This window comes from Phocoena phocoena, chromosome 11, assembly GCF_963924675.1.
Source record: "Phocoena phocoena chromosome 11, mPhoPho1.1, whole genome shotgun sequence".
NCBI lineage: Eukaryota > Metazoa > Chordata > Mammalia > Artiodactyla > Phocoenidae > Phocoena > Phocoena phocoena.
In genome coordinates, this window is record NC_089229.1 from 63,657,136 (window position 1) to 63,672,722 (window position 15,587).

A 15,587-nucleotide genomic window follows, 5' to 3' on the forward strand; every position below is an offset into this window, starting at 1 on the left:
TGCACGCGACAACGAAGACCCAACGCAGCCAAAAATAAATAAAATTTTTTTTAAAAAAAGAGATGATGGTGGCCTGGACTAGGGTGGTAGCAGTGGAGATGGGGAGAACCAGACAGCCTTGAAAGTGTTATAAAGTAGAATTAACAGAATTGGGGGTAGGTGAAGAAAAGAAAGGAGTATAAGATGAGGTGAGTTCTAATTGGGGCCACGGAAGTCCTAGTGGTGCCTTCATCTTAGGGCGGGGAATCCAGAAGGAAGAACGTGACTGCAGAAGGTGGAAAGCGAGGTAAGGGGCTCTGCTTCGGACATCTGGGGCTGCAGATGGGGCACAGAAGTTGAGAAGGAATGGACAGAGAGGTAGGAGGAAAACCAGAGGGGTAGACAGGAGTCATAGATGCCGAGATAGTGGGAGTCAGAAGAGAACTGACCTGAGGCAGGGGGAAAATACCGCTGAGCCTCCTTTGCATTGACACTCCCATGACACAGACACAAGTGCACTAGGGAGGGTCCCCCTGCCCCGCCCCCATTTACTATTTTATGATGTTTTAAAAATCGAAGTATAATTCACTTACAATATTATATTAGTTTCAGGTGTATAACATAGTCATTCCATATTTTTATACATTACAAAATGATCACCACTGGAGAGGGTTCCCTTGATAGCAGTTTTATTTGATTTAAAAGTGAAACTCAGACCCTGACCCACCCACTAATCTTGGGGTCGTGGCAGGAGTAGACGCATCCGGATGGGTGGCCTCTTACCAGGACAAGAAATGGGGGAACATATAGATTCTTACCAGGACAAGAAATGGGGGAACATATAGACTCTTACCAAGATAAGAAATGAGAAACATATGGATCATGTCTCTGTGGGCATGGAGAGGCCCAGCTGTGGTGCTGGGTAGGGTTTGGTAACGGCCAGGGAAGGGGTGACCGGAGCCATCTGGTGGACACATGCAGAGGGGGAGGAGACTAATTCGGGAACGTGTTAGGATTGGGGCTTAGAGGTCTAGGGCAGGGTCAGGGAGCTCTGGACCAACAAGTTCAGTAGCTGTGAGTAGAAGACTTGTCCAGCTCACTGCGCTGCTCCTTGTGAGACTCTGTCACCACCTGCTGGGGGCCGAGGCATGTGAGGTGCACAAACCATTCAGCACCACTCTCCTTCCAGCTCCTTTGTGGCACGGTGTCCCCCCTCCCTGGCATAACCAGTTGAGGCTCCAGTCCGACCATCCACCTCCATCTCCCTGTCTCACTCCCACCCCAAGAATCACTAACTCACAAACTCCCTAAGATTACCTGCAGCCAGGCTGGGGCTCAGAAATACTATGAGAAATGATGGGGTCCTACGCTCAAGTGACCCATCTTACCTCCCCATCCCGGGTCTCAATGGTCTTGATCAGAACCATCTTCCGGCTGTGGCTCTCCTGGGGAGGCTCCACCTCAGGCACTGGAAAAAGCAAGGTGAGAGGTGGAAGGGAGGAGGCTTGGGATTTCTCTTGTTTTAAGCCCTCACACCGTCTGGGAGGTGAGGGAGGGGCGGGGAGGGGCAGAGCCTGAGGAGCGAAGGCAAGTGTAGACCAGGACTCAGAAGTTCACGGAGAGAACCAATCCCTGAGCAGAGCCAGAGTAAGAGTCCAGTCAGGGCAGAAATGGACAAGGGGACAGACAGTTGGAAGTCAGACGTGAAAGACTCACCAGTCGTCTTTATACTTAAGGATGCAAAGGAATGGACTGGCACGGAGATCCTGGGGGCGAAGCACTCGGTCAGCTACTCCTGTGAGCCGCTGGCCTCCCCCCCACTCCTCCCCCGCAAGCCCTGACCAAACCCTATCCGACCCGCTGCCTCTCACCGGCTCTCCTCGCCCTCAAGTAGCTTCCGGTAGGTGGCGATCTCGATGTCCAGGGCCATCTTGACGTTGAGGAGCTCCTGGTACTCTCGCAGGTGTCGCGCCATCTCCTCCTTTAGCTGCCGCAGCTCCTCCTCGAGCCGTGCGGTGCCCGCCTGGTACCCGCCGGCTTCCAGGGCAAACTGCTCCTCCAGTTCCCGCAGCTGTCTGAGCAGCGCCTCGTTCTGGGGGTTGGGGGTGAAGAGGGGGCGTCAATGGGGGGAGCAGCCTTCATCCTCCACCCCCTGGGCGGGGGCGCGCAGCCTGGTACTCACCGTGCCGCGAAGCCCATCCACCTCGCACGTCAGGCTCTGGATCTGGCGTCGCGACTCGTTCATCTCCTGCTTGGCCTGGCGCAGGGCCTCGTGGTTCCGGTTGGCGGCGTCAGACAGGTCCGCGTACTGCGGCCAGGGGGGCAACCCGGCCGTGAGTGGACCAGATGCGCCCTCCCCCCAGCTCTCCACGCTTCCAGGTCCTCCCAAACCCTTCCGTGCCCTGGCACCTTGGACTTGTACCACTCTTCTGCTTCCTGCAGGTTCTTCGCTGCGATGCTCTCGTACTGGGCACGGATGTCCCTCAGCGCCGCCGTCAGCTCGGGCTTCACGGTCGCCTCCACCTCGACCTGCTGCACCTGCTGGCTCTCCACGCTCATCTGCAGGTCTCTCAGCTCCTGCCGCCCAGGGCGAGAGGCCGAGTTCATCGCGCAGATTCCACGCGGGCCGCGCGGTTGGCGCACAGAAAAGAGAAGAAACACTTGAATGAACAGAAGGGGGCGCTAGGGAGTGCGGCGCGCTTGGTACTGCACGGCCCGCGCCACGCCCGTACTAAGCCTCTGGCCAGGTTACGGGGGTGCAGCTCCGCTGCTCGCCACCAGGCGGCGCCGGGGTGTGAGTCAAACCACCTGTAGAGGGGGTTGAGAGCCTGCTTCTACCCTACGAATCTCACTTCTCTTCCTCAGGTCCACTCGCCAGTCTCTTCCAGAGCTTGTACTCCAGCTCCAACGAGACCACCCCCAACCTCCTGACACCCGGGTCCACCCACCTCCTCGTGCAGCTTCTTGAGGAACTCAATCTCATCCATCAGAGACTCAATCTTGCGCTCTAGCTCCAGGCGGGACAGGGTGGCGTCGTCCACGTCCTTCACGGGGTGGCAGTAGGGGTTCGAGAGCAGGGAGGGGTTGCTTAGGTTGACGAAGAGCCTGGCCCTCCCTGTCTGCCTCTGGAGGCTTCTGGTCGCCTCCCTTTGCCCACAGATGCCACCCTGGATACGCAGGCCGGGGGTAGGAATGGGGAGACCGAGCTCACCTTACGGAAAAGCACGAGGCTGTGCTCCGCATCCTCGCGCTTGCGGGTCTCCTCCTCCAGCCTGGTGGGAGGGGTGTGCAGAAGCTGAGCTCCGGGGTCACTGCCCAGCCGTAAGACCGCGACCCCCAGGATCTGGGTCAGAGGCTGCTACTGCCCAGGACTCTGAGGAGGGGCCTTCAGGCTGCCTGATGGACTTGCCCCGTATTTCCCTTTAACCTGCTGGGAGCTGAGATGTGGCCCCTTTATACACAGGGGAGACATAGTCACCCCCCCTTCCTCCCCTCCGCAGAGACTCAGCAAAGTGGTAGACGGGGGTTGGGGGTGTTGCCCGCCGGCGAGGATGCTGCCTGCACACGCCCAGGTGGATAAGGCGGGCCACTCCCTCTGACGGCCGCCTCGACGGCCGCCGCCCAGCCCCGGCCCTGTCCCCTGACCTCTGCTTGAGCGCCGCCAGGTCCTCCGCCAGCCCGTCGCGCTCCACCTGCACCCGGTCTCGCTCGCGGCCCAGCAGCTCTAGCTCCCTCCGCAGCTCGCGCAGCTCCTGCTGGCACAGCTGGTCGGCGCGCGCCGGCTCCTGGCCCCGGGCCTGGCTCAGCTCCCCGCGCAAGGCCGCGTTCTGCTGCTCCAGGAAGCGCACCTTCTCGATAAAGTTGGCGAAGCGGTCGTTGAGCTCCTGCAGCTCCTGCTTCTCGTTGCTGCGCGTGGCCAGAAACTCCTGGTTGAGGGCCTCAGCCATGGAGAAGTCGAGGCGCTCCGAGGGCAGGCGCAGGAGGGCGCCCGCGGCCGCCCGGGGACTGCGGAAGCTGCCTAGGCGCACGGAGGAGCCGGGGGACGCCGAGCCCAGCAGGCGGCTGCTCGAGAAGCGGGAGCTGGAGGAGTAGGAGAGGGCCCCCGGGGACAGCGAGGGCGGTGGCCCGAAGGTGCGGCGGTAGTAGGTGGAACTGACGCCGGACCGGAGGCCCGACGGGTGGCTCATGGCGGCCGAGGATGGGGAGTCACCGCTGACAGAGCTTGTCCGGGCGCTGGGAAGGAGCCGCAAACCGCTGCGAGGCGGCTTTATAGCCCTGCGGGCTCAGGGGGGGCATGGGCTGCTCCTCCCACTGGCCTGACGGTGGGGCTATGTGGGGAGGGGTACGCCCCACCCCTGCGGAGCTGCAGGAGCGCCGCACCCTCCCTCCCTGGTTGCCGGCGCCCTGCCTACATGATTCCCCCAGTTGCTGGTGGGGAAGGAGACAGGGATGGCTACCACAGGCCACAGGGAGGCGGGAGGGGGGGTTCGGGTGTTGGGGGGGTCAGTGCCTTCGAGCAAATATCCGGAGCTGGAGCCTAGGGTGGGAGGGCCTCACTGGAACTGGGGTCCCTGCCTGAAAGAGCTGGTAAAAACTGGGGGCTAGGTGGACTGTATGTTAAAGGGCAGGCTTCTGGTACATGGGCAGGGAGGACGCAGCCCAGGTGCAGGGAGAATTGGCCTGGCTTAGGCCCCAGAGGCTGTGCCTCCACATGGCCCCTGAAGGCTAGGCTCTGCTTTCAAATGCTGTCAGCTGCCCCCTCTGTCACCACACCCAGGGAGATCTGGGGGACGGGAGTGCAGAGGCAGCTGAGGTGGGTGAGGAAGGGCTGCTCTCCCTGAAATCCCCAGGGCTCTGTGAAGGGTTGCTGCCTGGCGCCAGCTCTGCTGCTAATGGACTTGCTTCTTCCCCTCCCCCTCCCCTGGACACTTGGCCAGGAGGTTGCCTGCTGATGTCTCAGCCTTAAAGACACAGATCCCAAATCTACCCCAGGCCCCAACAAGGCGGGCGCATCAGAGGGGGCTCAGGGTGACTAGGCCCAGCTCTGGGTCCCACTTGGGAGGCTCTGTGCCATGCCGGAGGCTGAACTGGGTGAGCTAGCGTGTGCTGTCTGGCTTTACTGGATACTCCCTTCCCCCAACCCACTGCTGCTCAGTCAGGGCCTTACAGGAACCGGGGGCGATTCCTGAAGTAGGAAGGGGAGGGGGCTGAGGGGTAGCAGCTGCTGCCAAGGCTGAGAGATGGACACACTGGCAGGAACCTGTTTCCAGTGCTGAGGAGCTGCAGGTACCCAGCGAGAGGAGGGCTGGATTGGAAGAGAAGGGGAAAGAGAAAGTGCCCATCCCCATAGGCTCAGGGACTGAAAGAGGAGAAAAAGGCCCAGCACAGAGCCACAGACGCATATGTGTAATAGCACCGTGCACCTGTGAGCACACACATTGGCCACACCCAACCACAGGGCCCTTCTTACCCTCCCCCACCCCAGAGTTAGCAGGGAGGCTGATGTCTGGCCTTTGCATGTCAAACGGCTTCCAGAACGCAGGCACAGGCTGCCCAGGAGTGGACAGAGGCAGCTTGGATGGTCTGCAGGAGTCGAGGTGCTGAGGCCTGTTGGGCTTGCCAGGAGCTAAGGGGCTGCTGCTGCTGGGGACTCCGGGGCTCTCCGGTAAGGACAGGTCCGCGTAGGATTGGCCCTGAGGACAAGAGCTGGGCGTCTGGGGAAACAGGTCTGGGGCTCGGGGCTGCACCTCTGGCTGAGGGGATGAGGAGGGCGGCTCCCTGGCTGGCCATCCCCTCAGCACTGCAGGGCAGAGGGGCCTCCCCGCCTTTGTGTGTCCTCTGAGATGGGCCAACGCCCTCAGGCTCACATCCCTACCGCCTTTGCCTTCGTCTCCTCTCCAGGCCCCTCCTTCCTTCTGGGCTATTAGTCTCTCCCTGAACAGCTGCCAGGTCCTTCTCCTTGATGAATCTGGTTTGGTTGCCAGGGGAATGGGAAGAGGGAGGATGGGAGAGAGGGGTGGGATGGATAAACCAGGGCGGGTTGCCACTAACTCTTGGAAGTGGGGAGGGGTAGGGTCCTGCCTGGGTTAGGGGGAGGGGGCTTGATAGGTGTGAGGAGGGGAGTGGGGAAGCTAAGTGCTTTCTGCTGCAGCCCTGGGCTCTGAGCCCCAGCTGCCATTGAAGCCCCATCCAGTCCAGCCTAGGCCCTGCCCTGCCCTGCCTGCTGTCCTCCGGGTACAAACTGGGAGTCTGAGCTGGTACTTCACGCAAAGGGACAGGTGAGGCCTGGGGAGGATGAGCTCAGGCTTTATTTTTACAGGGAACTGCTGGCAGACCTGGGCCTTTCAGAGTAGAGGCCTCTAGGGCTGGCCCTGGGGAATTACCAGTGGGGTTCCCATCCTCTCCCCTGCTTAAGCGCCCAGCTCACCACCCAGAAGCCTCAGAGTAGAGGGAACCAGGACCACCTCGGCAGGGCTCTGGGAGTTGTAAGGCCAGGGTCTGGCCTGGGTTTGGGAACCAGGCCGGCTGGCAATGCAGAGAAGACTCCTCCCCCGTCCTCAGAAAGAGCTGGGCCTGGGAGGTCATGTGGGAAGAAAAGTAGGGAAGGGTCCCGGTTAAGAGCCAGGGCTCTGGCATCCAGCTACCAAGCTTCCCATCTGATTCCAACACTCTGTTGTACAAATGTAGTCTCATTACTATGTCCTCTCATGGGCTCCAGCAAAAGGGGGAAAATTGTGGTTTCCACCTCATAGTGTTGTTGAGAGGGTTAAATAAATACATGTAAAATACTTAGGACACACGAAATAAAAGCTGAAAACTTGTTAATTTATTACTACTACTATTACTACTATTACAAATCGTCAGCCCCCAAGTACAGTGAAGAAGGATCTGGACTTCCTTTGGACGGTCCCCACTAAGAGCAGTGCTGGACCGGGGTGGCAGGAACCCAGTACTTCCTGGCTGATGGAAGGAGGGAAGGGTGGCCTCAGTGCACTGGGCAAATAGTATACTGATCAAAACACGGACTCTGGACAGACTGCATGGGTTTGATCATGGCTCCTCAACTTAATTAGCTGTATGCTTTGAGTCTGGTTGAGTGATTTAACCTCTATTCTCTCCATTTTCTTTGCCCATCAGTGGGGATGATAATAATAGTACCTAGCCCATAGTGCTGGAGGAGGAATTGAGTTCCAGTATGTGAAGCACTTAGTGCTTGGCACATAACACACGCCATATAAGTATTAGCCAGCGTTATTATTACCCCTCCTCCTTCTGCTGTCCTTGGCTGCCCTGGCGAAAGCTCAAAGAGAAATAACCATTGTATCCAGAGGTTTGCAAGGCAGGTAAGCAATGAAGTTTAGGTTACTGGCAAGAGAGCTGCTAAATGACAGGCCATGGACTCAAAGCTGGATGAGGAGGGGTGTGTAGACAAGAGAGGGTGGGGTATTGGGAGAGTAAAGAGGTCCATAGCTGGACTTCCAGGCAAGGCCAAAGACCAGTCACAGTACAAGGAACTGAAAGAGGCACTGAGAGGGTAGGAAGTTGTTTTCGGAGAGCAGGGTGCATGAATTCGTGATTGGAGCTGGGGTATTTATGGATAAGATTCCCAGGGTGGGGCTTCCCTGGTGGCGCAGTGGTTAAGAATCCGCCTGCCAATGCAGGGGACGCGGGTTCGAGCCCTGGTCCAGGAAGGTCCCACATGCCGTGGAGCAACTAAGCCCGTGCTCCACAACTACTGAGCCTGCGCTCTAGAACCCGTGCTCCGCAACAAGAGAAGCCACCGAAATGAGAAGCCTGAGCACGGCAACGAAGAGTAGCCCCCGCTCGCCGTCACTAGAGAAAGCCCACGCACAGCAAAGAAAACCCAACACAGCCAGAAATAATAAATTAAAAAAAAAAAAGATTCCCAGGGTGTTTCTAAGGAGTGAGCGGCTAAGGTGGAATGCTGGGAAAGGTCATGGGAGAAGAGATCAGGCCATCAGACTGGGCACTTACGAGCTGTGTGACCCTGGGCAAGTTACATATCCTCTCTGAGCTTCAGTTTCTTCATCTGTAAAATAGGAATGATGGTACCTTCCTTCCAGAGGTGTCATGAGATCTAAATGAGGTATTATGCATAAAGCGATTAGCATGTTGTGAGGCTCACAGTAGGTGCTCAACACTGTTGATTGCCTTCTTCCCCTCCCATGTGACAGAGAGGAAACAGACACACAGAATCAATGACATAACCCTAATTACTTGTACCTAAGGGTTAGCTGGCATCTCCCTGCCCCTTGAGGCCTAGGATTGGCTCAACCTCCACTCTACATCCTGGGGAAATTCCAATGTCCTCCCCAAGATCTCTTTGCCTTCCTGTTGGTTCCTCTTTGCATCCCTAGCTCCAGGTCCCTGCTGCCCCTGAACTGGCTGACTTTACAGCTAACTCTCCACAGTGTCTCAGATGTGGAACTTGGCACCGTCCCTCAGGTCCTGTGATCCCCTTTCCCATCACTTGGGTAGGAACTGAGGCTCAGAGGGACAAAGTTGCCTGTCTGAGGTTGCACAGTGAGCAAATTACGGCTTCCTCTGCAGGAAGCCACGTCCTGGTTGGTCAGGGCTTGCTGGTGTTCTGTGTTCTGGGCCTGCAGGAGCCCAGATGAGCCCCAGCCAGAAGGAGTCCAGCTCCATTCGAGGTGGGCTCTCCCAGGCTGGTCTGGTTGCAGGGTCCCTATTGACAGACTGGCTCCACCGGCGTGGAGTCCTTTCCCCGTTATCTCCATTTGGGGGCTCCACTCCTCCCTGTTAGGGAGCACCCTGGGTATGCTAAGCATTTTACACGTGTTATCATTTTTAATCCTCACAATAACCCTATGACATAGGTACTACTACTATTCCCATTTACAGTTGGAGAAACCGAGGCACGGAGAGGTTAGGCAACTTGCCCAACGTCACACAGCTAGTAAGCTAGTAATCTGTTTATATGTCTGACTCTCCTGCTCCCTGACAATATGATATTTGAGGGCAGCCATCAGATCTTATTCACTTTTGTGTATGTGGTGTCTAGCACAGGACCTAAGTCAAACAGCTGTTGGTTAAACTGAAGGGAACCCAGAGGCACCTGAAAAAAATTTTTCCCGTGGTTGTCGAGTCAGGAAAATAGAGAGGTGTGTTGCTGCCACCTTCTGGCCAGATGCTAGAATGACATGTCTGCTGTCGGAGTCCATCCACGTTTATTGAGTTTTAACACTCAAGGCTCAGGAACATTGGAACTTGGGGGAATGCTCCAAAACTATTTATTATGACCTCCTTTTTAAAGATGAGGGGACTTCCCTGGTGGTCCAGTGGTTAAGACTCCACGCTCCTGATGCAGGGGGCCCAGGTTCGACCCCTGGTCAGGGAAATAGATCCCGCATGCCGCAACTAAGAGTCCACATGCTACAACTAAAGATCCTGGATGCTGGAACGAAGACCCGACACAGCCAAATAAATAAATAGTTTAAAAAAAAGAAGCACTTCCCTATTCTTTAAAATAAATAAATTAATTAAATAAAGAGGAGAATTATCCAAGAGTGTGTAAAATAGAATAGCAGCACTGGCATTAGGACCTCTGGGCCCTGATCTCATTCTTCCCCTGGGCTCTAGGAACCTCCTCTGCACCCCCAGAAGCCCAAAGCCAGGGAAGGAGGCAAAGTCTGTCCTCAACTCCCCCCTTATCCTCTACTCTGTCCACAATCTCTTGTCCTGCTCTCACTGTAAAATTGCATCTCCATCCCATCTGCCTGCCTGACCCTTCCAACCAGCTACCGGTCAACTGGAGAGCAGGAGAGCAGCTTATGGCCACGGGATGCTAAGTGAACCTTCCTCCTCATGGTGTGGCCTAGAGACCTGACTCAGAATCACCTGGGGGCCCATTAAAAAGCAGATTTCAGTGCTCCACCTAGATCTTCTGAATCCCTAGAATTCTGCATTTTAACAAACTTCCTAGGTGATTTTTAATGCACATGAAAATTTGAGCAGGGACTTCCCTGGCGGTGGTTAAGACCTTGCCTTCTGATGCAGGGGGGTACTCGTTTGATCCCTGGTCGGGGAGCTAAGATCCCACATGTCTCGCTGCCAAAAAACCAAAACATAAAACAGAAGCAATATTGTAACAAATTCAATAAAGTCTTTAAAAATGGTCCACATCAAAAAAAACTTAAAAAAAAATCCGAGCATACCTGGATTAAGATTTTTTCTTTAAATTGTCCATTTCCCCCTCCCCCCTGCCATTTTATTTTGATTTTCAAACACAGAGAAAAGTCAAGAGAATATTGGGACTTCCCTGGTGGCACAGTGGCTAAGAATCCGCCTGCCAATGTAAGGGACACGGGTTCGAGCCCTGGTCTGGGAAGATCCCACATGCCACGGAACAACTAAGCCCATGTGCCACAACTCCTGAGCCTCAGTGACGCAACTACTGAAACCGGTGCGCCTACAGCCCGTGCTCCACAACAAGAGAAGCCACTGCAATGAGAAGCCCACGCACCGCAACGAAGAGGGGCCGCCGCTCGTCGCAACTAGAGAAAGCCCGCGCACAGCAACGAAGACCCAACGCAGCCAAAAATAAATAATAAATAAATTTACTTTAAAAAAAAGAGAATATTGCTATCAACACCAATATATCTTTTCCCAGGGTATAATAATTACCAGTTGTTAATATTTTGCCACAGTTCCTTTGAAAGTAATTTCCAGACATTATGTCTCACCCCTAAGTACTTCAGCATGCATCTCCCAAGAATAAGGACATTTTCCTATACAACCACAGTACTATTAACCCCCCAAGAAACTTAACATTGATACAACAGTATTATCTAATATATAGTTTATATTCATTTTCCCTACCCCTACAATGATCCCAATAATGTCCTTCATAGCTGTTTCCCCCTGATCCAGTACTCAAAGATAAAGAATTGTATTTGGTTGTCACCTGGGCAGGGATAAGTCTGGGATGAGCTTGGCATGTTTGCGGGACTGTAGAAAGGTGAGGCTGGAGTGAGATGGGTGGGAGGAGAGAAGGGAAGGTGACATGAGAGGAGTGGGGAGGAGTCAGACCACAGGCTTTCTAAATCAGAGGAAAGGGTTTATAGCTTATTTTTTAAATTTATTTTTAAAATAAATTTATTTCTTTATTTTTAATATTTATTTATTTATTTATTTGTCTAGGCTGTACTGGGTCTTAGTGGTAGTCGGGATCTTCGTTGTGGCATGTGGACTCTTAGTTGCGGCACGCGTGCAGGATCTAGTTGCCCGACCAGGGATCGAACCCAGACCCCCTGCACTGGGAGCATGGACCACCAAGGAAGTCCCTATAGCTGATTATAAATGCAATGAAAAGCCACTGAAGGGTTTTATTTTTATTTATTTTTAATAAATTTATTTTATTTATTTTTGGCTGTGTTGAGTTCATTTCTGTGCATGGACTTTCTCTAGTTGCGGTGAGTGGGGACTACTGTTCGTTGCAATGCACAGGCTTCTCATTGCGGTGGCTTCTCTTGTTGCAGAGCACGGGCTCTAGGCATGCAGGCCTCAGTAGTTGTGGCTCACGGGCTCTAGAGCACAGGCTCAGTAGTTGTGGCACATGGGCTTGGTTGCTCTGCGGCATGTGGGATCTTCCCAGACCGGGGCTTGAACCTGTGTCCCCTGCATTGGCAGGCGGATTCTTAACCACTGTGCCACTAAGGAAGCCCCCACTGGAGGGTTTTAAGCAGAGGAATGACTTGATCAGGTTTATGACTTTAAAAGGTCAATGTGAAGACAATTTCAGATTTGGGACATTCTGTCAGATGATTCCTAGGCTCTAAGAAGTCAAAGCCATTTTTTAAAAAAGTGAGTGTATTAGTTTTCTAGGGATGTCATAAGAAATTACCACAAATGTGGTGGCTTAAAACAACAGAAATTTATTCTTTCACAGTTCTGCAGACTGAAGTCCAAAATCCAGATATTGGTAAGGCATATTCCCAAAGCCTCTAGGGGAGAATCCTTCCTTGCCTCTTCCAGCTTCTGGTGGCTCCCAGAGATCCTTGGCTGCAGCTGTATTGTTCTAATCTCTGTCTCTGCCTTCACATGGCCTTCTCCTCTTCTGTGTCTATGTCTTCTCTTTCCTTTCTATAAAGACACTTGTCACTGGATTTGGGGACCCAGGTAACCCAGGACGATCTCAAGGTCCTTAACTACATCTTGCAAAGACCCTTTTTCCAAATAAGGTTATATTCACTGGTTCTGGGATATGGACATATCTTTTGGTGGCGGGGGGAGGGGGGCCTCCATTCAACCCACTACAGTGGGAGATTGTTCTAGACAAGAGACTAAGAGATATAACATCTAAATTCAATGTTCCAACTTAACTTGGATCCTAGATTTGAAGAAGAAAAAGGCTCCTGGAGGGCTTCCCTGGTGGCGCAGTGGTTGAGAGTCCGCCTGCCGATGCAGGGGACAAGGGTTCGTGCCCCGGTCTGGGAAGATCCCACATGCCGCGGAGCGGCTGGGCCCGTGAGCCATGGCCGCTGAGCCTGCGTGTCTGGAGCCTGTGCTCCGCAGTGGGAGAGGCCACAACAGTGAGAGGCCCGCGTACCGCAAAAAAAAAAAAAAAAAAAAAAAAAGGCTCCTGGAGAGATCTGTGTCTGATATGCTATGGAATGATTATGACCGCTCTCAGGTGTGAAGACGGGAATACGGTTGTATGAGAGAAGATTCTTGTTCTTAGGAGGTGCCTGCTGGAGCACTCAGGGGTGAAGTGTCATAACGTCCACAACCTTCCTTCTAGTGGATTAGTTCCACTGTCCTAGATATCGTTATGGTGCAAGGCAGTGGTTCTGGCTACTGGGTCAGCGTGACAGAGAAGGAGAAGCGTTAGTCACACCGCTTCTTGGAACAGAACCCGGGCGTCTCATCCTGGTCTCCACTTGATTCTGCAGGTCTCTTATAAGAGACTGCGCCTGATACGAATTTCTCGAGCGCATGCTTGTGCCTGAGATGAGACAGGACGGGGCTCCTGCCCCTCAGGCCAGCCACCAGGAGACTCCTTTTTGCAGTCGTAACGCTCTGCCATCTACGCTCCCCCCACCTCCTGCAGGGAGAGGCCAGGTGGCAGCTGAACGGACAAGTTCAAAGCGTCTGATGCCCTACAAACGGCCCTGTCTGCCCTCTGCCTGCAGGTCGCACAGGTACTCATCTGACAGCTGGGTCTGGCTGGGCCTGAGCTTTCAGAGCGAGCCTGCTGGATCTCACAGCCATTGAGGGCCAATTGTCAGCCATCTGTTAGACGTTGTCTCACTCTCCAGGTGAATTCTCTCCTCCACACACTGTTGTGTTGGCACCTGGCCAGAGGGAAAGGAGGTGATGGAGGAAATGAGGATGGGGAAGGAGGAGATGAGTGAGAGAGGGAAGGGAGAAATGGAAGTGGAGGGAGAGGTTGAGGGTGGGGAGAGAGGGGAGCAGTGGGGGAGAGTAAAAGAAACCAAATGGGCCAGAGAAGGAGAAAAAGCCTCTCAGGCTTTTTCCTCTCAAGGATCCAAGGGCCCCCCACACAAGAGAATAACTGGTCAAATGACCCCTGTTCATACCCTGGAGCCCCCAGAACCTGGCCTGGTTCCTGTCCCAAGAGTCCCCCAGTACCACCCCCTTGTCTACAAGGGCAGCTCAAAGCTCCTTAGGCTCTGCAAGATTTGGGACTGCCCTGGGGTTGAGCTCCTTCTGGCTGGGCTTCCTAGGAGGAGCTGGTTCTTCCAGAGTGGGCCTCCTCGGTCTTCTGTATCAGAAGGTATCTATATCTTCTGATCCACAGATCAGGCTATGGCTCCATTCACCGTTGCATGTCAAAGGGAAGAAGTTTTTCAGGCCTGCAGATGTCTTCTGGGTGCTTTTAATCTGTGGCTTAAGTCCATCCAAGGCTCCTGGAAAGACTGAAAGGAAGCAGCAGATCAGTTTGGTTGACCAGGCACTGCAGGCAGAGGAAGGTCAAAAACCAAAGAAAGGAAGGGAGGCATGGAATCTTTACTCTCCCAGGCCAGTGTCTGCACTGGAAAGGGGATTATACAATTTTAAAAGGGTCTTAATATTTTTATTACTATTTCACTAAACTCTTCTATGAACTATCACATGAGGCTTTTATATTAGTTAGAATACTTTTGGCAGGAAGCAATAGAAGACCCAACTCAAAATGACCCAACAATAAAAGGATTATAATCGCACATAATGAAAAATCCAGAGGGAGAGAAGTTTCAGGACTAGTTATTGAGGGGCTCAACATCCTATCCAGGACCCAGGTTCTTTGTATCTTTCTGTTCTGTTAGGCTGGGAATGTTAGCTTTTGTCGTCATATCTGTGCAGTTGTGGTCACAAGATAATTGTGGCAACTTCAAGTATTATGTGCTCACAAAATAATGTCAAAGGTTCAAAAGAGAAAATCCTTTCCCTGTGTTCCTTTTTTTTTTAATATAAGCAGGCTATTTTATTATTTTTTTAATTCTAAAATATTTATTTATGTATTTATTTAGTCTGCACTTGGTCTTAGTTGCTGCACACGGGACCTTTTAGTTGCGGCATGCATGCAGGATCTAGTTCCCTGACCAGGGATCAAAGCCAGGCCCCCTGCATTGGGAGCGAGAAGTCTTACCCACTGGACTACCAGGGAAGTGCCCCCTGTGTTCCTTTTGTTTTAAATAAATAAATTTATCTATTTATTTTTGGCTGCGTTGGGTCCTCACTGCTGCACGCGGGCTTTCTCTAGCTGCCCCGAGCCCGGGCTACTCTTCATTGCGGTGCGCGGGCTTCTCATTGCGGTGGCTTCTCTTGTATCGGAGCACGGGCTCTAGGCACACGGGCTTCAGTAGTTGTGGCACGTGGACTCAGTAGTTGTGGCTCACGGGCTCTAGAGCTCAGGCTCAGTAGTTGTGGCACACAAGCTCAGTCGCTCTGCGGCATGTGGCATCTTCCCGGACCAGGGCTCTAACCAGTGACCCCTACATTGGCAGGTGGATTCTTAACCACTGTGCCATCAGGGAAGCCCCACTGTGTTCCTTTTTAAGAGCAAGGAAATTCTTCCAAGAATATCTTCCCATCAACCCCCATCCAGAAGACTTTACCTCCCCTCTCATTTGCATAATTGCATCACCTGCTGCTTCCTTAACCAGTCCCAGGCAAGAGAACTGGAATTACCTTGATGAGCTTAGACTAAGATTTGCCCTGGTGGTGGAGAGGCCCAGAGGGTGTGTTGGCAAACAAAACCACCAGCCGGGAATGGCTTTGGGGGTAGATATGCGATAGTGGCTGCCACGGTTGCCCACCTCTTCTGACATGTGGCATATACTGCCTTGAATTAGGACTGTGCCTATGCGATCTGTCTCTAAAAACTGATGGGGACAAAAAAGCTAAATATATTCCCTATTGAACCCAGCACAGTGACTTGCACCAAACAGGTTCTTCAAAAATAATGAATGAATTAAACTTAAAAACTGCAATAACTGTTATAATGGTATAATTGGCCATGATTACCTTTGTCAAAGACACTTCAGTATTAGTTTACTGTTGGGCTAGACATCTCCAGTGAGCGAAATGAAATATTTAATAAGAACAGAGTGGAGCGGGGGAAG

The 15,587-nt window shown here is 53.2% G+C and overlaps 1 protein-coding gene and 1 non-coding gene across 3 annotated transcripts; one reads left to right on the forward strand and one right to left on the reverse strand.

The window, feature by feature from the left end:
- Positions 1-646: 646 nt before the first annotated feature.
- PRPH (peripherin) lies at positions 647-4,207 on the reverse strand. Of its 2 annotated transcripts, none has more exons than XM_065887245.1 (9): positions 3,625-4,207; positions 3,191-3,251; positions 2,928-3,023; positions 2,389-2,556; positions 2,162-2,287; positions 1,851-2,071; positions 1,696-1,745; positions 1,368-1,447; positions 647-1,113 (listed from the first exon to the last, which is right to left on the reverse strand). In XM_065887245.1, the coding sequence occupies exons 1-9, from the start codon at positions 4,164-4,166 to the stop codon at positions 1,045-1,047; spliced, it is 1,413 nt and encodes a 470-aa protein (XP_065743317.1). In that variant the 5' UTR covers positions 4,167-4,207; the 3' UTR covers positions 647-1,044. The 2 variants fall into 2 exon arrangements, with proteins under 2 accessions (XP_065743317.1, XP_065743318.1); XM_065887246.1 differs by having other exon boundaries at positions 1,045-1,110; positions 3,625-4,166.
- Positions 4,208-9,285: 5,078 nt separating this feature from the next.
- On the forward strand, positions 9,286-9,358 carry TRNAQ-CUG (transfer RNA glutamine (anticodon CUG)). Its single transcript has one exon. It is a non-coding gene; the product is annotated as a tRNA-Gln (tRNA).
- Positions 9,359-15,587: the final 6,229 nt, after the last annotated feature.